At 45.2% G+C, this 22715-nt stretch overlaps 2 protein-coding genes across 3 annotated transcripts in view; both read right to left on the bottom strand.

Moving 5' to 3' along the window:
* Positions 1-7748, bottom strand: part of METTL3 (methyltransferase 3, N6-adenosine-methyltransferase complex catalytic subunit) — a 23435-nt gene extending 15687 nt beyond the window's left edge. The window contains exons 1-3 of the mRNA XM_060682657.2: positions 7509-7748; positions 3583-3785; positions 1769-2149 (exon numbers count right to left, since the gene is read on the bottom strand). Of these exons, the coding sequence (XP_060538640.2) occupies positions 1769-2149; positions 3583-3785; positions 7509-7602 (678 nt within the window). The 5' untranslated portion in view covers positions 7603-7748. The remainder of the gene's footprint in view (positions 1-1768; positions 2150-3582; positions 3786-7508) is intronic.
* Positions 7749-14021: 6273 nt separating this feature from the next.
* The window catches only part of SALL2 (spalt like transcription factor 2), a 35930-nt gene continuing 27236 nt past the window's right edge, over positions 14022-22715 (bottom strand). For both annotated transcript variants that reach the window (XM_087891751.1, XM_087891750.1), the window contains exons 2-4: positions 19995-22363; positions 15012-15455; positions 14022-14320 (exon numbers count right to left, since the gene is read on the bottom strand). In XM_087891751.1, the coding sequence (XP_087747877.1) occupies positions 15027-15455; positions 19995-22363 (2798 nt within the window). In that variant the 3' untranslated portion in view covers positions 14022-14320; positions 15012-15026. The remainder of the gene's footprint in view (positions 14321-15011; positions 15456-19994; positions 22364-22715) is intronic.

Genomic DNA, 22715 nt, shown 5'->3' with positions numbered 1-22715 from the left:
CGTTTTGGGGGGGGAACAAAAGAAACCAAAAGAGGCTCGTCAGGCTTTTGAAAAAAAAAAGGGAAAACTAAGATCAGAGTCCCGAGATTCCAATTTTGGAGGGTCTGAAGAGCCTCCATACATGCAGGTAGTCAGTCGTCAACGTATGATCAGAAGTGGAATTCAGCCAGTTCGGGAAAACTGGTAGCTCTGACAATCAGCTGGCCCCGGCCACCTGCCTCCGCCCTATCCTTTATTTCCTGCTTTCTAGCTCATCTCAATCGCGCAGACAGCTGATTCCCCCTCCCTTGCTGATCTACTTACCGTTGCTGACTTGGTGTTCTGCCCCAGCTACGGACCCCAAAGAACACAGCACACACAGAGTTTGTACAAAACTTAATTTACTAAAATAACTCAGTCTTTTTCAAAACAAAGGCTGTTATTAAACTTTCTTAACAGCCTACAAGAAACCAAAGATAAAGTAATCACAATCTTACTAAGGTTGGCAGAAAGCCCAGAAGCAATTTGCAGAGAATCCAGACACGAAGTAGAATGAGCTAAAGTTGTTCCCTACAAATTGCTTCAGTCGGTGTTCCTCCTTAAATAGGCTCACCGAACCGGTTGTAAAACCGGCAGCATTCCACCACTGCATATGATCACAATGGAGACTAACATTTATGCGGCTAAGTGGCTACTGCCTGTGTTTCTCATGTTCTACCTATCTTGTATACAGGTAGTCCTCGAATGAGAACAACCTTTGAGCCCAACATTTAAGAGAGACATTTGGTAAGAGAGCTTTGTCCCATTTTATGACTTTTCTCACCAAAGTTGCTAAGCGAATCCCTGCAGTTCTTAAATTAAGTCACACGGTTGTTAAGTGAATCTGGCTTCCCCCGTCGACTTTGCTGGTCTGAAGGTCGCAAAAGGGGGATCGGCTGACCCCCCGGAACACTGCAACCATCGTAAATGTGAGTCAGATGTCAAGCGTCCGAAGGTAAATTATGTGACTGTGGGGATGTTGCAACGGTCGTAAGTATGAAAACCGGTCATGAGTCCCTTTTTTCAGTGGCGTTGTAACTTCAAAAACGGTCATTCAATGAATGGTTGGAAGTCGAGGGTTACCTGTATACCATTTCTGCTTCAGGGGGGAAGAGGCAGAACTCAGGAGTGAAGGAAAATAAGCTCCTGGAATCAAATCTGGACCCGCTGAATTAAATGACTGATAAAGGAGAATATTTAACAGAATAATAACAGAGTTGGAAGGGACCTTGTAAGTTATCTAGTCCAACCCCTCGCCCAAGCAGGAGACCCTATACCAGTGATGGCGAACCTTTTCGACAGCGAGTACTCAAACCGCAACGTGGTTGCAACCATTATGGCTTCTCAGCTGGCCAACGAACCAGGGAGGACAGAAGGGGGAGATGGAATGTAGGCTCCAGACATCAAGAAGACAGCCGTGAGAACCAAGGACACTTCAACAGGTGTTTGCCAGAGCCAAAGACTTTTTCTCATAGCAATATCATGAGACTCAATTGGGCAATGTGACCTGGTCTAATAGGACGGGAGGGAGAATCTATACTTTAATTATGTGAGTTGGCGCGGGAATTAGTTAGATCTGGTTTTGCCCTCATCTGTGCCGAAATGCATGTACTCAACAAAGTTTTGCAGTAAGAGATTGGATCGTCTCGGCCGTGCTTGCTTTGGTTGGGTTCGTCACCCGGAACGTTGACATCTAACCTAAAAGGCCAGGCTTCCAATGCTGATATTTGATCCTGAAAATACATCCTACCTTCTTGCTTTGCTGCTCCTTGGTGGACTGCTGGCTCAGCAGGCTTTCAATCTCCAGATCAAGGTCAGAGGCTTGCTTGCGCGACTTTTTGGGCGGCTCTTTCAGAGGCTCGGAGCTGGCCAACGTCATAGGAGAAACCCCAGGGGCAGAGACGGAAACCCCAGCGTCCTGCTCCGCTCGCCTCTTTGTACCTTCGGCCAAGCCCTTCTTCTCGGTCACAGCCCCCATCATGGCCGAGAGCTTGGAATGGTCGGCGTACGTGACCAACATGGGCTGCCCGTCATCCTGAAGGAGCCCACGCTTCACTTCAATGAGTTCCTGGGCAGCAAATTTCTGCAAGAGGCTCTCCACGCTCCGTTGGTTGGCCGAGGCTTCTTCAGCCTGCAAGAAAAGAAGGACAATAAAGGAGTATGTTTGAGCTTGGGTGTTTTCTTGGAGACATTTCATTACCCAAACTAGGTACTGTATTTTTCGGAGTATAAGACGTACTTTCCCTCCCAAAAAAAGTGGGTGGAAATGTCTGTGCGTCTTATACAGCTAATGTTGCTGAAGCCCCACCCACCTGCCGGCCCCCACCCGCCGGCCCCTGCCTCCCAGCAATTTGCCTCCTTGCAGCAAACAGCAAGGTCAGCTTCAGCACAGCCTGATTTAGCACGAGCAGCTGACTGGCGGTTGGATAGGCCTCCCGTAATATCGCCGATCAGCTGTTCCAGGCTGCGGGGATTGCCGCCACACATCAGCACTGTCGCTGCCCATCACTGCTGCCCCCTATCGTCATCTCCGCGTAGCCCATTTTTGGCCTCTGCGGGGCCCATTTTCTGCCTCCGCACGTACCATTTTTGGCCTGTTCCAGGCAGTGGGGTTAGGCAGCGGTGGCGACGGGGAACGGGCCAAAATGGGACACACAGAGGTCAAAACAAACACGCAGAGTGCGGCCGCGCGGGTGGTTATGGGAGCAACATGGCACTCCCGTGTGACACCTCTCCTGCGCGAGCTGCACTGGCTCCCGGTGGTCTTCCAGGTGCACTTCAAGGTTTTGGTCACCACCTTTAGAGCGCTCCATGGCTTAGGACCTGGTTATTTACGGGACCGCCTACTACCACAAGCAGCCTCCCACCGGCCGGTACACTCTCATAGAGAGCGGCTCCTCCAGGTGCCGTCAGCTAAACAATGTCAACTGGCGGCCCCCAGGGGGAGGGCCTTCTCTGTGGGGGCACCCACTATCTGGAACGAGCTCCCCCCAGAGATACGGAAGATCCCGGATCTGCGCACTTTCCACCATGCTCTTAAGACTCTCCTATTCCAGCAAGCTGGCCTGGCCTAATTTTCTCCCCTGTTTTAAAATTCTTTTAAATCGAAATTTTAATCTGTTTTAAATTATTGGGATTTTTAATTGTCCCGGGGTAAATTATTTAATCTGGTTTTAATTATGTCTTTTAACTTTTGTATCTATGTATTTTATTTTGTGCCTGTTCACCGCTCTGAGTCCTTCGGGAGTAGGGCGGTATATAAATCTAATAAAACAAACAAACAAACAAACAAAAATGGGGTGCATAGAGGCTGAAAATTGGATCCGTGGAGGGATAAAACGGGGCACGCAGAGGCGGCGATAGGGGTTGGACTACATGATTTACAAGGTCCCAACTCTGTTATTCTGTTATTCTCAATGTCGGGCACTTTAAGACGAATGGACTTTGCTGGCTGCGGAATTCTGGGAGTTGAAGTCCACTTGTCTTAACGTCCCGAAGGTTGAGAAACACTGGACTAAGGTATCAAATGACAAGCCTAGCCTTAATTGCGATCGCATTGCTCACCGTGAAAATGGTTTGGCAGATAGTTAAAGCGTCCGTGGGCAGCGCCAGTCCCAGATCCGAAAGGTGATGGAGGATTTTCTTTTCTAATTCAGGGTCGGTCACTAAATCTCCTGGCTCTGCGGCGGTGCTGGGCGTGACGGAGGAAGGCACGGGGCTGTCACTGCGAAAGGGAGGGCTGAGCACCAAGTCTGGATTCCTGAGATCTGGAATAAATCAGGGAAAGGTCCCCCAGTGATAATGTCTGCTACGGGGAAGAAAAAAAATGAATAACGTGCATTGCAATCAATTTCTCTTCCTTTTCCTGACAGATACAACATTAATTCTAATTAATGTGAATTAATCAGTGGAACGGCTTCCTCCAGAAGTTGTGGGTGCTCCAACATTGGAGGTGTTTAAGAAGAGATTGGACAGCCATTTGTGTGAAATGGTATAGGGCACGGATGGCTAACCTTTTTGGTGCCGAGCGCCCAAACTGTGTGTGAATGCGCGTGCATGGTGCGCGAACCCCCAAAATGCAAATGTGAGTGCCCCCGAGCATGCGCCCCGTCCCCCTGCACCCATTTTTGGCTTCCAGGTTGGTACAAGAGGCTTTCCAGGTCCCAAACGGGGCGTGGGGGGCCGCACGTGGCGCCCCCATGCCCTGTTTTGGCTTCCAGGTTGGTGCAGGAGTCCTTCCACCAACCTGGTGGATGCGCGCAAACCCCCAAAATGCAATGCGAGCGCCCCCCCCGCGCAAGCGCTGCACGTCGCCCGCATGCGCCCTGCCTCCCGTGCACGCGCATCACAGATCCGAAGACCAGCTGGCCGGCGGGAGGCGCGCGCGTATGCGCGGTGGAGCGGGACTGGAGCAATGGCTGGTGTGCCACGTGTGCCATAGGTTTGCCATCACAGGTATAGGGTCTCCTGTTCGAGAAGGGGGCTGGACTGGAAGACCTCCAAGGTCCCTTTCCAGCATTGTCATTCTGAATTTTCCTTTGATGTCTGTCGACAGTCCAGCAAGCAGCCGTTCACAAGACTGCACCCTAAACAAGCATCCCGACAACCAGGGTGGATTTGATTTAAATCGAGTTGATTTAAATCACAATTTAAATCACGATTTAAATCACTAGTAAAAAGGCTTGCTTCAAATCAACGCGATTTAAATCATAATTTTTAAAGAGCAACTGTCATCTCTGCTACTCCTTTGACCCACTGTTGACTCACCGATAGTCCCAGTGTTGCAGAATATACAGCCTCGTGCTACATAACTAAGCTCCATTTCATGCTGAATAAACTAAATTATTTATGTATCTTAAATAGAAAACTCGTACAATAGATTTTTACCCCAAAAGTTTTTTATTAAAATAAATTCGATAAAAATCAAAAAAATCCGATTTAAATCAAAAAAATCTGATTTTTTTTAGTTTTTTAAAAAAATCATTGATTTTTATCCACCCTGCCGACAACTGCAACAGCAACTCAAGAGGCTTAGCTCTCTGCCACTTACGGAGATATACTGCTGCTGTAAGTGGAGGTTCCAGTCATTTATTTATTTATTTATTTATTGGTTCAATTTCTATGCCGCCCTTCTCCGGAGACTCAGGGTGGCCTTCATACTTTTGTATATATCTGCTTAGTAGGGCTTTCGTCCTCCCCACCCCCAAGCGGTGTTCTTTTTTTATACAGTCAGCTTATTGCCCCCACGAACTGGGTCCTCATTTTACCTACCTCGAAAGGATGGAAGGCTGAGTCAACCTTGAGCCTGGTGAGATTCGAACTTGCAGTAATTGCAGGCAGCTGGTGTTACTTAAGAGCACTTTAATTTGCTGCGCCACCAAGGCTCTGACATGTATCCTCATGTTAAGATACAACTGGTCTCTCTATGATGAATGGCATAAAGACCTTAATTCCAGATGGGGGTTTTACCCAGGGGTGAAATGTACAATTTGTTAATACCGGTTCTGTGGGCGTGGCTTGGTGGGGGGAGGGGTTTAATGTGACTGGGTGGGCGTGGCCAACTTTTTTTTAAAAAAAACTTTTCAAAGCATTTTTTCTAAGGGCGGCATATAAATCGAACTAATAAATAAATAAATAAATAAATGCAATATAATGTAATACAGTATACCGTATAACACAATATAATTAATATCATATAAAATGCTGTAATATAATAGAATTATATCTGCAACCCAACAAGACAGACACAGACTTCGGAGGATAATTAGAACGGCAGAAAAAGCAATTGCTGCCAACCTGCCTTCCATTGAGGACCTGTATACTGCACAAGTCAAAAAGAGGGCTGGGAAAATATCTACACACCCCTCACACCCTGGACATAAACTGTTTCAGCTTCTACCCTCAAAACGACGCTATAGGGCACTGCACACCAGAACAACTAGACAGAAGGACAGTTTTTTCCCAAATGCCACCACTCTGCTAAACAAATAATTCCCTCAACCCTGTCAAACTATTTACTAAGTCTGCACTAATATTAATCTTCTCATTGTTCCTATCACCCATCTCTTTCCACTAATGACTGTATGACTATAACTTTGTTGCTTGTATCCTTACCATTGATATTGACTGTTTCCTAATATGATTTGATTGCTTATTTGTACCCTATGACTATCATTAAGCGTTGTACCTTATGATTCTTGATGAACGTATCTTTTCTTTTATGTACACTGAAAGCATATGCAGCAAAGACAAATTCCTTGTGTGTCCAATCACACTTGGCCAATTCCATTCCATTCCATTCTAATATATTTGAGTATAATATAATATACTAATATAAGGTAAATATAATATATGATAAATATAATATATAATGTAATGTAATGTTATAATATAATCTAATAAATATAATAAATATAATCTAATAAATATAATCTAATCTAATCTAATCTAGGTAAATCTAATATATGATAAATCTAATATATAATGTAATAATAATCTAATCTAATCTAATATATAATAAAGGTAAATCTAATATATGATAAATCTTATTTACTTACTTACTTACTTACTTACTTATTATTAATATTATTAAATTTATAGACCGCCCTTCTCCCGAAGGACTCAGGGCGGTGTACAGCCAAAGTAAAAAACATGAATATAATGTAATGTTATAATAATGTAATCTAATCTAATATACGTAAATCTAATATATGATAAATCTAATATATAGTGTAATAATAATGTAATGTAATGTAATGTAATGTAATGTAATGTAATGTAATGTAATATAATATAATATAATATAATATAATATAATATAATATAATATAATATAATAATATAATATAATAAATATAATATAATAATATAAATCTAATATAATAAAGGTAAATCTAATATATGATAAATCTAATATATAATGTAATGTTATAATAATCTAATCTAATCTAATCTAATATATAATATGCTAATATAATAAAATGTAGGTAAATCTAATATATGATAAATCTAATATATAATGTAGTTATTATAATATAGTATAGTATAGTATAATGTATAATATAATATACTAATATAATATATAGTATATAATGCGATGCTATGATAAATATATTAAAATATAATAACATCATACTGTATAATATAATATACTGTAACATATACTGTAATGTAATATAATAAATATAAAAGATATGTGATATGTGATATATATGATATGATATATGATATATGATATGATATAATATGATACATGACAGCCCTTTGCCATTGCTCTGAGATGGCCTGGCAAGGTGACTAAAATCTGCAGGCTTTGCTTTTTCAACGCCCCTGGACTGCTGGGAGTGGACACTATAGATCAGAGGGGCCAATCTGGAGGTCAGGCAGCCCAGCTCATCCCCACACAGCCCTGCGGAATATCCGTGGGCATCCCACATCCCTCCCGAAGCCCCCCCACCCCCCACTCACTCACGGCCCTCCCTCTGCCTCACCCAGAGGCTCCTGCTTGCGCCTCCGCTGCAGCCGCTCCCGCAGCGAGTCCAGCTGCTTCTTGTGCGCCTGGATCGAGCTCCAAGTGTCCGACATCCTCCTGCCGTGTCCGGCAGCATCTATAGCAACCAATGTGGGGGTGGAGGGTGGGGGTGAGGGGGGGCAAATGGGAGCAAGGGACCGGAAGTGCAGACTGGGGGAATGGAAACAAGGTGGGCACGCTTCCGCTTCGTGCGCCCGTTTGGACGCTTTGGACGACAGGCAGGCAGTGTGGGGAGCAGCCATGTTTGATTCGGGTGGGTTGAAGCGTCGGCGGCCATTTTGTTCACGGGCGCCTAAGCCCGGCTGGAATTTTTTTCTCCCACGATCTACTTGCTGGGCAAGATTCTCTCGTCTAAATTAATGCTGAGATCTGGGCAGGTGATCCGGACAGCCTCAGGATCCCAGTGATCCAGAGCCCTAATTTTCTTCCTTTTCTTTCCACCAACGTGCCTATCGTCCCTTATCCTAATGTCCCTTTTTATTCGTATCCATTTGATGTATTCACAATGATGTTTATACTTTTATCTGTTATCTCATCTATGCTTGGCAAATAAATAAAATAAAATAAAATAAAATAAAATAAAATAAAATAAAATAAAATAAAATAAAATAAAATAAGGAAGCAGTCTTCTGAGTTCTTAAACAAGGCAATGCAGCCCCAATTCGATTAGGGGGTTTATTGGGGCACTTAGGAACGTATTCTCTCTTTCTCCTCTCCTTTTCTCTTCTCTTCTCTTCTCTTCTCTTCTCTTCTCTTCTCTTCTTTTTCTTTCTGCCTGGTCTACTTTGCAGGGTTGTTGGGCACAGGGAGAAAAACGAGAGGGGAGAATTGTGTACCCTGTGTTACCTTGGAAAAAAAGCTGTGGATTCATGATGAATGAATGAATGAATAGGAAGGAAGGAAGGAAGGAAGGAGTTAATAGTGCTTAGAGGGTTCTTTTTGCCTGGTCTACTTTGCAGGGTTGTTGGGCACAGGGAGAAAAACGAGAGGGGAGAACTGTGTACTCTGTGTTACCTTGAAAAAAAGCTGTGGATTCATGATGAATGAATGAATGAATGAATGAATGAATGAAAAGGAAGGAAGGAAGGAAGGAAAGAAAGAATGAGTTAGTGTTTATAGGGTTTTTTTTGCCTGATCTACTTTGCAGGGTTGATGTGCACAGGTAGAAAAACGAGAGGGGAAAACTGTGTACCCTGTGTTACCATGAAAAAAAGCTGTGAATTCATGATAATGAATGAATGAATGAATGAAAAGGAAGGAAGGAAGGAAGGAAGGAAGGAAGGAAGGAAGGAAGGAAGGAAGGAAGCCTGTGCGGATTGTAGCTGACTCTGACACCAAGGAGGCTGGTGTGGTGCTGTGCCAGCAGCCTGTGCAGCTGGCACTCGAGTCAGACAATGAGGAGGTTGGAGAAGATGTGGTGCCAGAGGCAGGGATTCAGCCAGGACCTTCAGAACCTCCAGAAGCTCCTTTAAGTAAAGTGGATGAAGAGGAGGAGCCTCTTCTCGATGCACGGACGCGCAGAGCGGCCAAAGGCAGGAGTGGCTCCTCAGGAGGAGGTCTCCTCGAGAGTAAAGCTTGGGGCTAATTGGCCACTCCCTTAGCCTATTTAAGGAGGAACACCGACTGAAGCAATTTGTAGGGAACAACTTTAGTTCACTCTACTTCACGTCTGGATTCTCTGCAAATTGCTTCTGGGCTTTCTGCCAACCTTAATAAGATTGTGATTACTTTATCTTTGGTTTCTTGTAGGCTGTTAAGAAAGTTTATTAACAACCTTTGCTTTGAAAAAGACTGAGTTATTTTAGTAAATTAAGTTTTGTACAAACTTTGTGTGTGCTGTATTCTTTGGGGTCCGTAGCTGGGGCAGAGCACCACCGCACACTACTGGCTCATATTTAACTGGTTGTCCACTAAGACTCCAAGATTCGTCTCACAGTTACTGCTGTTAAGCCCGGTTTCATTCAGTCGATATGTGTACTTCTGTTTTTTCTTGCCTAAGTGTAAGACTTTACTTTTCTCCACGTTGAATTTCATTTTGTTAGAGAGGGCCCAGTGTTCAAGTCTGTCAAGATCCATCTGGATCTTAAGGTTATCATCTAGGGCAGGGGTCAGCAACCTGCGGCTCTGGAGCCGCATGTGGCTCTTTCACCCCTTGGCTGCGGCTCCCTGTCACTCAAAATATGCATCACAAACGCCAATGTGCGACAATTGCCAGCACACGATTTAGTGAGCTTTTCAACCTCCGGTAGGCCAACCATAGATAAATCCAAGAAAAGAAAAGTTTCAGAAGAAAACAGAACGTTTAATTTCAACTACATATGCTAGTTTTGTGGCCGCTCAAGAAATAGTCAGGCGCGGGAAGGGTTTTGTGGCTCCCGGTGTTTTCTTTTCTGTGAGAAATGGGTCGAAATGGTTCTTGGAGTGTTTAAGGTTGCAGACTTCTGATCTAGGGTGTTGGCTATTCCTGCCAGCTTAGTGTCATCTGCAAATTTGGTAAGTTATTGAGGGCCAGATAGGCTATTTTTCCAGAGCAGTGTGTTGAAGGCTAATGTTCACACAATCAGTATGTTGCTTCATTATGAATCACCAAAACACACCCAACAGCTGCCTCAAATTTGCATATCTAATCCAGTTGAAGGGCACGTAGAAGACACTGGGTTGGGAAAAGCAACCGAAAATGGGAAAAAGGGGCTTTTATTTTTTTATTTTTATTTTTATTTATTTTTATATGCCGCCCTTCTCCGGAGACTCAGGGCGGCTTACAATGCGTTAAGCAATAGCCTTCATACTTTTGTATATTTTATACAAAGTCATCTTATTGCCCCCACAAACCGGGTCCTCATTTTACCCATCTTAGAAAGGATGGAAGGCTGAGTCGACCTTGAGCCTGGTGAGAATTGAACTCGCAGTAATTGCAGGCAGCTGGATGTTAAATGCTGCCTTAGTAGGAGGCATTAGCCTCCTACGCCACTCAGGCTCCTGAGGTTTTATTCTAAACAGCTAGTCCTCAATTTACGACTATTATTCGGACCAGAACTTCTACTGCTAAGTCAGGCCGTTGTTAAGTGAGTCGCACCCAACTTTATGACTATTGCAGTGATGCATATTCATTAAGTGAATCCGGCTCCCCGCCCCCCCAATTGACGTTGCTTGTCAGATTTTCTTTGGAGATGAATATGGTACAGGATTTCCACTGAAATTTATTTTTTGACCCTGAATAGAATTTAAAATGTTAAGATATTTAATTTAATAGCTGGAACAATAAAAGTGTATAATGAACCACAACGCACAGATGTAGTTGATTGATTGGAGAGTGCGGGCTTCTGCATGAGGTAATCTACGTTATGATTGGTTGTCGCGTGTAAAGAGGGAGTTTCCCTTTTTCCCCCGCCTTTTTCTTCTGTGTGTGCTCTGTATGCCATCTGTGATTTACCTCATGATTTACCTCATGATGTAATAATGATGTGTCTATCTTGTTGGCTGTAAATATAAATGTTAAATATATTTATTTATATAAAACTACAAATTTGTGTCAGCGTCTTGGACACCGGCTGCCCAATTCCTTGAGATCAAAGCAAGACCCATTTCGGGGAATGCCACAAAACACATGGAATTGTACTCCATCCAAAATATATATATTTTTTTAAACGTACAAAGTTCATACTCAATTTCATAGGCTATTTAAAGCAGATTCTCAATTTCTATTCTATCAGAACTTGCTATTTTATGGAATAATGTATTTATTTGCATCCTGCCTTTCTTATTTTTAATTTTTATTTTTTACAAATAAGAACCCAACTTTCTCACCACAACCCCTCTGAGGTGGATTAGGCTGAAATAGTAACTGCCCGAAAGTTATCCCAGCTGGCTTTCATGGCGAAGGCAGGATTTGAACTCATGATCTCAACACTTTGTAGCCTGGTTCTTAACCACTAGACCAGGGGTCAGCAAATATAAGACGGCTGAGGCTCTGGAGCTGCATGTGGCTCTTTCACCCCTCTGCTGTGGCTCCCTGTCACTCAAAATATGTGTCACAACCGCCAATGTGCGACACCCGCTGGCATGCAATCTATTGAGCTTTTCAACCCCCAATAGACCAACCATGGATAAATCCAAGAAAAATACAGTTTCAGAAGAAAATAAGACCGTCTTATATTTTTTTGAACCCAAAATAAGCGCTTGGCCCTATTTTCGGGGAGGTCTTATTATTTTGGGCCGCATGGAGAAAACCAGAGGAAATGGCTGGGACCGGTTGGCCATGCATTTAAATATTTTTGGGGAGGGCTTATTTTCAGGGGGGGTTTATTTTAGTGCACGCGGTCAAAAGCCTGATTCGGTTTATTATCAGGGGATGTCTTATTTAAGGGGAAACAGGGTAGTCAGGCACGGGAAGGGTTTTGTGGCTCCCGGTGTTTTCTTTTCTGTGGGAAGCAGGTCCAAATGGCTCTTTCAGTGTTTAAGGTTGCAGACCCCTGCACTAGACTAGACCAACTGGCTTGATAATGATTTGACTACAGTTCTCATTATTTCTCTTTGCTTATGGCTTAATAACAAACATCATTGAAAGTGATACCTCAACTGATCATAATTAATTAAAGATACTGTCAGAATATTCATGACTGGGAAGACATGGTAACAAGGTCAGCCAATGAATAGGCATAGCAACTAAGTCAGCCAATGGGAGCTGAGACAGTTTGGAGTCTGGGTGTGGCTGAGCTCTGATTCTGTGCTGAGAACTAAACAAAATCTGGTCTAGTCTGTCTGCTGAACTGAAATTAGCCTGGTATATTCTGCTTGTGTTTTGCTTGTAACTGCTACCACGTTGGAAGAATCTGCTGTTGGTATTGTACATTTATTCATGTGTTATTATGTATATAAAGAGAAGTTAATGAATCCTACTGCATCAGTTACCTGTGTGTGCTTTCTGGATTTGATTTTTGCAACACACACTGACAGATACACCAGTAAACTAAAAATTCTTTGACATTTTCTAGACCCGTTCTAGGCGACTTAATTTGTGCTTTATTCTTTTATTTTCTTTGTGTTTTCCATGCTCTACTGTGTTGGTTTCTATTATTTTTCTCTAAAAAACAAAACTTCAAAGAATCTGGCCGCCGTTAAAAAAACAAAGCAGAAAATATCTGTGGAGATTCTCAGTCATCCAGGTCATAGTTGTCTCAAAGGTGCTTTTTCAAAAGGCAACTGGACTGTTGTTTTCTTTGAGGAAGAAGACGATGTTTTGCTTCTCATCCAAGAAGCTTCATCGGTTCAGATGAAGCTTCTTGGCTGAGAAACGAAGTGTCTTCTTCTTCTCTTCCTCCTCCTCCTCTTTTCTTTCTTCTCCTCCTCTTTCTCCAAGAAAAAACAGTCCAGTTGCCTTTTGAAAAAGCACCTTTGAGGCAACCCAAAAAATAACTTTCACATCTTCCAATTGGCATCTTCCAATTCTTTCACTGCCTTTTGCCGAACCAGAATATGTAATGTATTCAAATCATGGATGAAGAAATGAGTCTGTCCAAATTTGTAAAAAAAATCTTTTTTGAGCTGAATTGGTATGCATTGGTATAAAAATAACATTTTCGGAAAATGGGAAAAAAAATGTAAAAATCACACTAGCAACTTCCTATAAGGAAAACCTCTATAAGATGTTCTATAGGTGGCACCTCCCCCCAGAAGATTAGCACGAATGAATAAGGGGAAATCCTCAATATGCTGGAAGTGTGGAGAGACTGTTGGGAATTACTACCACATGTGGTGGGAATGCCCAAAGGCGCAAAAATTTTGGAATCTACTAAAGAATTGCCTGGAAGAAATTTTGTCAACAAATATAGAAGTCAAACCAGAATTTTTCTTACTGGGAATTATAGAAAGTAAATATAAGAAAGATATAAATTATTTATTACTGCATATACTCACAGCGGCACGAATAGCCTTCACTCAAAAATGGAAAGAGAAAGATATTCCAACTGAAGAGGAAATATTACTGAAAATCTTTAACTGCGCAGAAATGGACACTCACTTTGGAACTCAAGGATAAAAGCAAAAATAAGTATAACAAAATCTGGGAACAATTTTATGATTGGATAGATAACAAGAGGGTAGCCAAGACAAATGTATAGTGTTAGAACAAAAATATAGATATTATAGATAAATGTATGTTTAAGCGATAAATAAATATACAGAAATAAGGGGAAAAGTATTAATATCATATCATATTATGTTTAAATAATGAACAAAGCTTAAGAACTATATGTTTATATGAGTACTAATATTATTGTAAAGTGACGGAAGATGTTTGGAACCAGTGATGTCATATCTATGTCCAATGTTTTTTTAATTTTGTATTATTAAAAAAAAACTTTTTAAAAAAAATCATGCATGAAGCTGGTTCTCCTTCCGAAAGGAAATCAGAACTCAAAATAAAGTGACATCCTTTCCCTGTGGCCAGAAAGAAAACCCACAGACTCGATCATTCTTTCAAATTTCTTTTATTGAGGGAATAAATTCCTCGGCTGGGGCCATTTGGTATCCTGTTCTACATGAGAGGGAAGTTTCTTTAAAAAAACAAAACAAAATCAAAGGTACAAGGCAGGGACCATCCTTCCCTGCCTTGGGTCAGGATCCTTGCCTTTCGGCCGCCGGAGCTCCAAACTACGTTAAAAGTAAAACACTAAAAAGTTGCTAAAATTATATTGGAACTGTATCAATTTGCATCGTCAGATATAAGATTTAATTGCTGCCGTGTACTTGGTCCCTCTTGAGTGGATCACTCTGGAAGAGAAAAAGAGAGGGATATAGTTATAGGAAGCAAGTAGGTTCCAGGTTCTCAGCCTTGCAACTCCAACTATGACTTTTTTTAATCATAAAAATAAAGACTCCCTCAAATCAAGACCGATTCCTGAGCCATGTAGTTTTCTTGGAAACATTTTGCCACTCGGATTTTTATGGTTATTTTGACTTCACAATCTAGCATCTAACTTTAGAATCTCCTTGTGGTCTTCCATCCCAGTAAATAAGATCCAACCTTCTCTGGTTTGTCCAAATCAATCCACCACTTAGCTGAGTTTGAAGCCCTCCATCAAATCACAGATACCCAACTTGAAACCAGGTCGTGGATGTTCACAGATTCCCGCTCCGAGACCAAAAATATAACAAAATCCGTAAATACTGACCTGGTTTACTTTTATGTACCAGGTTAAACTTTCCACTGGAGTCCCATACAATTAATATGCAGGTGATATTGGTGAAGTGGCCCTTAGGAGCCAAATACAATGAAACAGACCCAAAGTGAGACTGTTTACTAGTAATGAATGTTTGATCCAGCTTCCAATATCATCCACTACCTAAACATTTTGATAAAAACGCACAGAGGCGGACATCCTGGCAAAGTGCCATTCCAATCTCATTGTCTTGGTCAGGGTCGGTTTCTCGCAAGCTTCATAATCCCCCACTACCATCTTACTCAGTAGAAGCTGGGTTACTTCTCCCCCTTTCCTTGGTTCTCAGGGACCGTTTCCAAAACGGGAGCTGCCGGCGGAGAAAGGAGCAGCAAGTTGGTCACCGGCGGCTTCTCCTTGGACTCTGCAGGGACCACCTTCCCAGGCACGTTGCTCGATCCAAAGAGGCTTTGTGGGGTCACGTTGGGGGAAGAAGAGGAGGAAGATGAAACAACGGAAGCTGCTGTGCTGTGGGCAGGCTTGGCGGGTAGGCCCCCTGAGACGAAGGCGGTATACTGATTCCAGAAGGAAAGGGGACCCACCCCCACCAGTTGGGCTGGGATGTCCCGTCCCAGGAAGTCCTGCAGCTTGACTTGGCCCCCAGAGAGCACCGGCAGGGGCCCTTCCAGAGGCAGACGCCGTCCCCGCCGCGCCTGGTTATTGCTCCAAACGTGGCTTCCGAGATGAACCTTTGGAGAAAAAGAAAGCAGGATGAGGAAAAGGGAGGTATGGATATGGGGGGCAAAAGCCAAAGGAGGAATACCCAATATTTTCTTCCAATTTAGGAACTATGGGATGTCATCAAATACTTTGGCTGCCAAATGAGCTCACGGGATTCATTGGAAGAGACTCTGATATTTGGAAAGATGAAAGGCAAAGGGAGAAGGGGATGGCAGAGGATGAGAGGGTTAGATAATGCAATCGATGCAATAAACGTGAATTTTGGCAAATTTCAGGAGACAATGGAGGACCAGGGGGGCTGGTGTGCTATGGTCCATGGGGTTGCAGAGAGTAGGGCACGATTTAGTGACTGAACAACAATGTTCAGAGAGAAAAGTGCACTTCCCATAGGCCAAGACTGTTTCAATACAGGTAGTCCTCGACTTATGACCTCAATTGGAACTGGACCTTCCGTTGCTAAACGATGCAGCCGTTTAAGTGACTTGTGCCTGAATTTACAACCCTTTTTTGCGAATCTAGCTTCCTACATTGACTTTCTTATCAAAAGCTAGCTGGGAAGGTTGCAAATAGCGATCATGTGAACCAGGGGTGGGTTCTACTTACCTTTACTACCGATTCGCAACAGGTGAGCATGCGCGTGCTTCTGCGCATGTGCAGAAGCTTCTGCGCATGCGCAGATCGTCAATTATGACATCCGGGCGGGTAGGCGGAGCCTCCCGCCACTTTTACTACCGGTTCTAAAGAACCGGAGAGAGCCGGGAGCAACCCACCACTGATGTGAACCAGGGGTGGGTTCTAAAATTTTTTACTACCGGTTCTGTGGGCGTGGCTTATTTTATGGGTGTGGTTTAATGGTCATGTGACAATTCTTTAGGATTTAGCAGAAGTACTGGTCTACCAGGCTTTTAACTGCTTGCAGAGCTTTACTGGTCTACCCATTTGTTCTTGGAGCATTCAGGTCTACTTATGTGTTTTTGGAGGCACCGGTCTACTGATTTGTTTTTGGAGGCACCGGTCTACCCATTTGTTTTTGGAGGCACCTGTCTACCCATTTGTTTTTGGAGGCACTGGTCTACTCATTTGTTTTTGGAGACATCGTTCTACCACCACACTGCCTTTTAACACTGATCAGCTGCAGGGTGGCCCTTTGAAGCCCCACGGCAAGAGTTTAAACAGTTTTTTTCCTTCTAGCCGATCAGCTGTGACTCGGGAGGCAGCGAATAGATTGGGGGCGGGGCCAAATAAAAGGTAAGAATAACGTGCGGGGCGGGGGCGGGAGGGCCCAGCTCCCGAACAAAGAGAACCGGTTCGGTGAAGTCATATCGTCACCGCTACCGGCTCGGCCAAACTGGGAGGAACCCACCACTGATGTGAACCCCAGGATGCTTGAATGATCATAAATACAGGTAGTCCTCAATTTATGACCACAACTGAGCCCAAAATTTATGTTGCTAATTGAGAAATTTGTTAAGTGAATTTTGCCTCATTTTACGACCATTTTTGCCTTTGCTAAATGAATCACTGCAGTTGTTAAATTAGTAACACGGTTGTTAAGTGAATCTGGTTTCCCCATTGACTTTGGTTGTCAGAAGGTCGAAAAGGGGATCACATAATCCCAGGACACTATAACCGTCATAAATGTGAGTCAAGCATCCAAATGTAAATCAGGTGACCACGGCGATGCTGAAACGGTCCTTAAGTGTGAAAAATGGTCATAACTCACTTTTTCCAATGCCATTTTAACTTCGAATGGTCACTAAGCGAATTGTTGTAAGTTGAGGACTACCTGTACATAAAGGTTGCGAAGCGCCTAAATCACGATCATGTGACTGCAAGGATGTTCTGGTAGTCATAAGTGCAAGGACCGGATGTAAATTACTATTTTCAATACCGTTGTAACTTTTGAGCAATCATTAAAGTCGTAAATCTTGGTAGTACAGAGCCTTGGTAGTACAGTGGTCTAAGGCACCCTGTTATTAAGCTGGTTATTAAGACCAGCTGCCTGCAATTACTGCAGGTTCGAATCTCGCCAAGGCTCAAGGTTGACTCAGCCTTCCATCCTTTCTAAGGTAGGTAAATTGAGGACCCAGTTGTGGGGGCAATACGCTGACTTTGTATAAATATACAAAAGAATGAAGGCTATTGCTTAGCGCATTGTAAGCTGCCCTGAGTCTCCGGAGAAGGGTGGCATATAAATCAAATAAAAAAAAATCAAGGATTATTTGTGAAGACTTACAACCAAATTCACCAAGACAGGAAGCAGAACTTTTGAATTTGCCAACATCGGCCTCCATTTCAAAAGTTGGTTATACAAAACAGGAGCAACTTTCCATAAAGAACTTGAGAATTGTAATTTGGGCAGAGTAGGATAATCCTTGCTTCTCTACAATTACCAGCATCCTTCACTCCAGTCGTGTTGGATGGGATGCTGGCCAAGCTTGCCGATCGGAAGCAATAAGCGGAGGTGAAATCACATAGCATCTTCTCAAACAATTACATTCTCCAAATTTCTTCTGAAGCCAGACTTGTGCACGGGGTAAACTGTGCGAGGAAGGCAAGTACACAACTGCCGTGGTTGTCCCACAACTCAAAGAGAAACTGGACATGAAGCTGTTGCTCAGCGCCGGTATGAGATGCGAGGTCTGGCCTTTATCTCAATAATGAGAGATGAAAAGATAAATCTCCAGGTGGCCTCACCGACTCTCTAAAAAGGATACAAATGACCAGCTGTCTGCAAGGAGAATAAATCCTTCCGTTCTCTACCATCCAGTCAGAGCTGAAGAAGCTTCTTGGATGAGAAGCAAAACATCTTCAAAGAAAAACCAAGAAAAGTCCAGTTGCCTCTTGGAGAAAAAGCACCTTTGGGACTCAAAGTGACCTCAATGACTTTCTAAAAAGGATACAAATGACCAGCTGTCTACAAGGAGAATAAATCCTTCCGTTCCCCACCATCCAGTCAGAGCTGAAGAAGCTTCTTGGATGAGAAGCAAAACGTCTTCAAAGAAAAACCAAGAAAAGTCCAGTTGTCTCTTGAAAAAGAACTTTTGGGACAACCATCACCTGGATGACGAAGAATCTCCAGAGACAATGAGAGATGAACAAGACAAAAAGAAGACCCAAATGATCCTCAGAACAAGCCTATACAGGTAGTTCTCAACTTACAATCATTTGTTTAGTGACTGTTCAAAGTTACAATGGCACTGAAAAAAAGTGACGTGACTATTTTTCCACACTTAGGACCGTTGCAGCATCCCCATGGTCACATGATCAAAATCTGGATGCTTGACAATTAGTTCATATTTATGACGGTTCCAATGTCCCTGATCGTGTGATCTGTTGTGGTCCGCCCGCAGCCTGCAGACCTGGCAGCGGAATCGGACAGTGAGGAGGAAGAACATGGGCCAGTCCTGGAGGCTGGGGAAGGCCTGGATGAGGGCTCTGTGTCGGAGGCAGAGATGGGGCCAGGGCCATTGGGGAATGAGGTGCGGACTCCGGAGCCTCCAGAGGCTGACAGCAGAGAGGCAGAGGAATAGGAGGAGCCTGTTCCTAGTGCACACATGAGAAGAGCTGCCAGAAGGCAAGAGCAGCTAAAGCAAAAAGGACAACTCTGGAGTAAGGCCAAGAAAAGATTGGCCCCTCCCATAAGGCTTAAAAGACCAGCAACTGCTCTTGGCCTCTTTGTCGGAAAACGTTGATACATTTGTTTTTTGTCTTGCTGCATTTATTGCTTGTCGGCATCTTTCACTCCTGAACTTTTGCCAAGAAAAGCCTTTGGCAGGTTGCCTAATTAGACCAAGGTTGGTGATAAAGCTGAAGAATTGTGGTATGAAGAATTTGTTTTGAATTAGTTTGGCCTACGCTGAGAATGAGTTAATTCTCAGCTGTTCTAATAAAGTCTGTTTGTTTCGAACTGATTGCGTCTGATAATACCTACTTGGGCCTGGATCACAACATGATCCCCTTTTGCGGCCTTCTGACAAGCGTAGTTAATGGGGAAGCCAGATTCATTTAACAATTGTGTTACTGCAAGGATACTGCAAAATCTCCATTCCCACCCCACTCCAGGGGAAGGATACTGCAAAATCCCCATTCCCTTCCCACCCCTGGGGGAAGGTTATTGCAAAATCTCCATTCCCACCCCACTCTGGGGCCAGCCAGAGGTGGTATTTGCCGATTCTCCAAACTACTTAAAATTTCCGCTACTGGTTCTCCAGAACCTGTCAGAATCTGATGAATAGCACCCAGGGGTGAAATCTACTTACCTTCCCTACTGGTTCGGAAGTGCATGCGCATGTGCACAGGGTAAAAAACAGGTTACTTCCTGGTTAAATCAGGAAGTAACAACAACCGGGTGGGTGGGCGGAGCCTCGTGCTGCCGTCACTACTGGTTCTTTGAACCACCTGCCGCCATTGCTACCGGTTCAGCTGAACTGGTCCGAACCGGTAGCATTTCACCCGATAGCACCCCTGGACGATAACTTCCTATCCAAGACCACAAGGGGGCAGAGGAAGCCAGATGTCCCTATCCCACCGCCTTGATTTCTTACCTGGGGATGAGCAGTCATTGCATGTTTGCGCAAAGCCGCCCTGTCGGTGAAGGGCTGTTTGCAAATCCCACAGATCAGCACTGGTTCCTCTTTGGCTTGGCTGCCCTGATGCAGTTGCTTCTCAGATGGACCTTCTCCACCACCTTCTCCTTTGTCCTTCTCTGGTTCTTCTTCCACCGGGACAGTTCCTCCATCCTCTTCTTCCATATCGGCCTTCTCTTCCCCATCCTTCAAGGGACAGAGAGGGCTTTGGGGCCCCAGTGGAGAGGAGGAGAGTGCTCCAGGTCCTCCCTCTTCCCCCTCAGGCTGCCCCATTTCCTCCCCTTCCTTGGGAGGACCCAGACCTTCAGGGCTGGAGATCTGCTCTGCTTTTTCTCCAATGCTTTCGACTGAGTCTTCATCGGTGGGCTCCTCTTCTTCCTCCTCCTCCTCCGACAGCTCCTCCTCCTGGGGGACAGGTAGCTGCTCCCGTGGCTTCTCCCCTTCTCCCAATGGGGCCCCCTCTGGGACCGAAGGCTCAGGCAGGAGAGCTCCGTTGGGGATCTGCCCACCCAGGTGCATTCGGACGTGCTGTTGGAGGCTCACGGCGTTGGTGAACTTCTTTTGACAGATGGGACAAGAGTTTTGTGCTCGGGCCGACGGGCTGGTTTTGTGGGCCACAAAGTGGGCCCTCAGGTTCCCCCTGGTGGAGAAGGCTCGCCCGCAGACCTTGCACTTGAAGGGGCGTTCGCCCCCGTGCTGCCCATAGTGAAGTTGCAGAGCTCGGGGACAGCTGAGAACCCTCAAGCAGATGACACATTGATTGGGCCCTGAAGACGCTGGAGAAGACGACACCGAGGAGCCAGCTGTGGATGGGGCCATGGGGGCCATGCCCGAGGAGGACGAGGATCCTTGCCGGTCGATCTTCTCCACCAGCTGCTGGAGCTTGGAGGTCTCCGAGGGAGAAGCCTCCAGGACGTAGGGGAAGGGCCCCATGGCTGGGCCCGCCTTGAAGTGATTGGCCAACAGAGCCCAGCTGGGCAAGGCCCCCACAAGCTTCCCCAGCTGAAGACGGGTCCCTTCCGCCTCTGATTCAGGAGGGGTGTTCTCGTCCCCCTTCCCCTTGGCTTCCACTGCCTTCATCAGGACCAGCTTGTTGAAACTAGGCAAAGCTTGAGTCGCGGCCGAAGGAGCTGTGCCGGATAGTAGGCTCAGACTCTCGGTGGCGCTCAGGGCCTTACGCTCGCCAGCAGGGATGGCCCCATGTTCCTCTCCGGATTCAGCTTTCTCAGGCGGCACGGACATGCCATAAGGGAGCCCCGAAGTAGTTAGGACGTAGTCCAGATGCTCCGGGACTGGGTGAGGATTCATCTGGACGTGGGGGTACTTCTCCCGGTGACGATGGAAATGGACCTTAAGATTGCCTCGGGTGGTGAAACGGTTCCCACAGATGTTACACTTGTAGGGACGCTCGCCGGTGTGGGAGCGCAGGTGGATCTGTAGGGCACTGTCGCTGCCGAAGATCTTCCCACAGAAACGGCATTTGTGGCGCCCGCTTGGTTTCTCGCCTTCCAAGTTGGATTCTCCTCCTCCCACTCCTCCTCCTCCTCCTCCTCCTCCCACTCCTCCTCCATTCTTCTGTCGCAAGAGTCCCGGAGATGTGGCCTGCTCCAGACTCCGGGCAGTTCCTAAGCACTGGGCTGCCAAGACACCCGTGGCTGTAGGGAAGGCTGGAGCTAGGAGCTGCTCAGCTTTGGGCACCCTGGTGCCACCAGGGAACGGGTGGTAGAGATGGAAGAACGCCGGCTTGGGCACATCTGGAGAGGCGGATACCTGGCTTCTCCCAGGTTCAGTCTTGATGGAAAAGACGGGCAAAGGGGGCTTTGGCGGGGCAGACGCCACAGGAGCAGATTCCGTGGTAGAGGCTGGAGCCCCGACCTGCCCCCACGAACTCAAGAGCAACACCTGGCGGCAGATCTGCTCGGTCATCTGCATCTGATGAAGCTGGCGTTGTTGCAGAACACGCAACTCTTCCAGAATGAGAGGGATGTTGAGATGCCCGGTGGGGAGAGTGGTGGGGGGAGGCAGGGTTGGGGGTGGCGGAGGAGGGGGCCGGGAAGAGGCGGGCTCTTGGCTTGGCTCGGTCAACAAGGGCCCAGGTTCCACGTCCATGCTTGGAGAACTTTCCGGGTGGACCTCAACGGAAGAGGAGGATGAGGAGCAGACGCTGGAGTGCTCCTGGCTGATGGTGGGAGTGGTCGCAAGGCCGGCCGAACTGGGGGCTCGCTCTGAGAAACAAGTAGTGGTGTGAGCGGATAACTCGGAGGGGTCCTTGAAGATGATGTGACAGGAAGGGCAGGAGAAGGAGCTGGAGTCATCCCCAGTGTCTCCTGGGAAGGTGGAAGAAAGAAAAAAGAGAAGAAGGAGACGGAGTTAAGTCCAGATTTGTAAAAATAAAAATAAAAATACAGGAAGATCAAAAACTGATGGCAGATCAGACCTAATAACAGGTAATCCTTAATTTACAACAGTTCATTTAGTTCAACCGTTCGAAGTTACAATGGCATTGAAAAAGAGTCACTTATGATTGTTTTTCACACTTACAACTGTTGCAGCGTCCCCGCGGTCTCGTGATCGACATTCAGACGCTTGGCAACTGGTTCATATTTATGACTCTTGCAATATCCTGGGGTTATGTCAGGGGTCAGCAATCTGCGGCTCTGGAGCCGCATGTGGCTCTTT

Source organism: Pantherophis guttatus, chromosome 4 (genome assembly GCF_059756535.1).
Source record: "Pantherophis guttatus breed Tessera chromosome 4, ASM5975653v1, whole genome shotgun sequence".
NCBI lineage: Eukaryota > Metazoa > Chordata > Lepidosauria > Squamata > Colubridae > Pantherophis > Pantherophis guttatus.
This window is presented reverse-complemented; position numbering and strand designations above follow the sequence as displayed.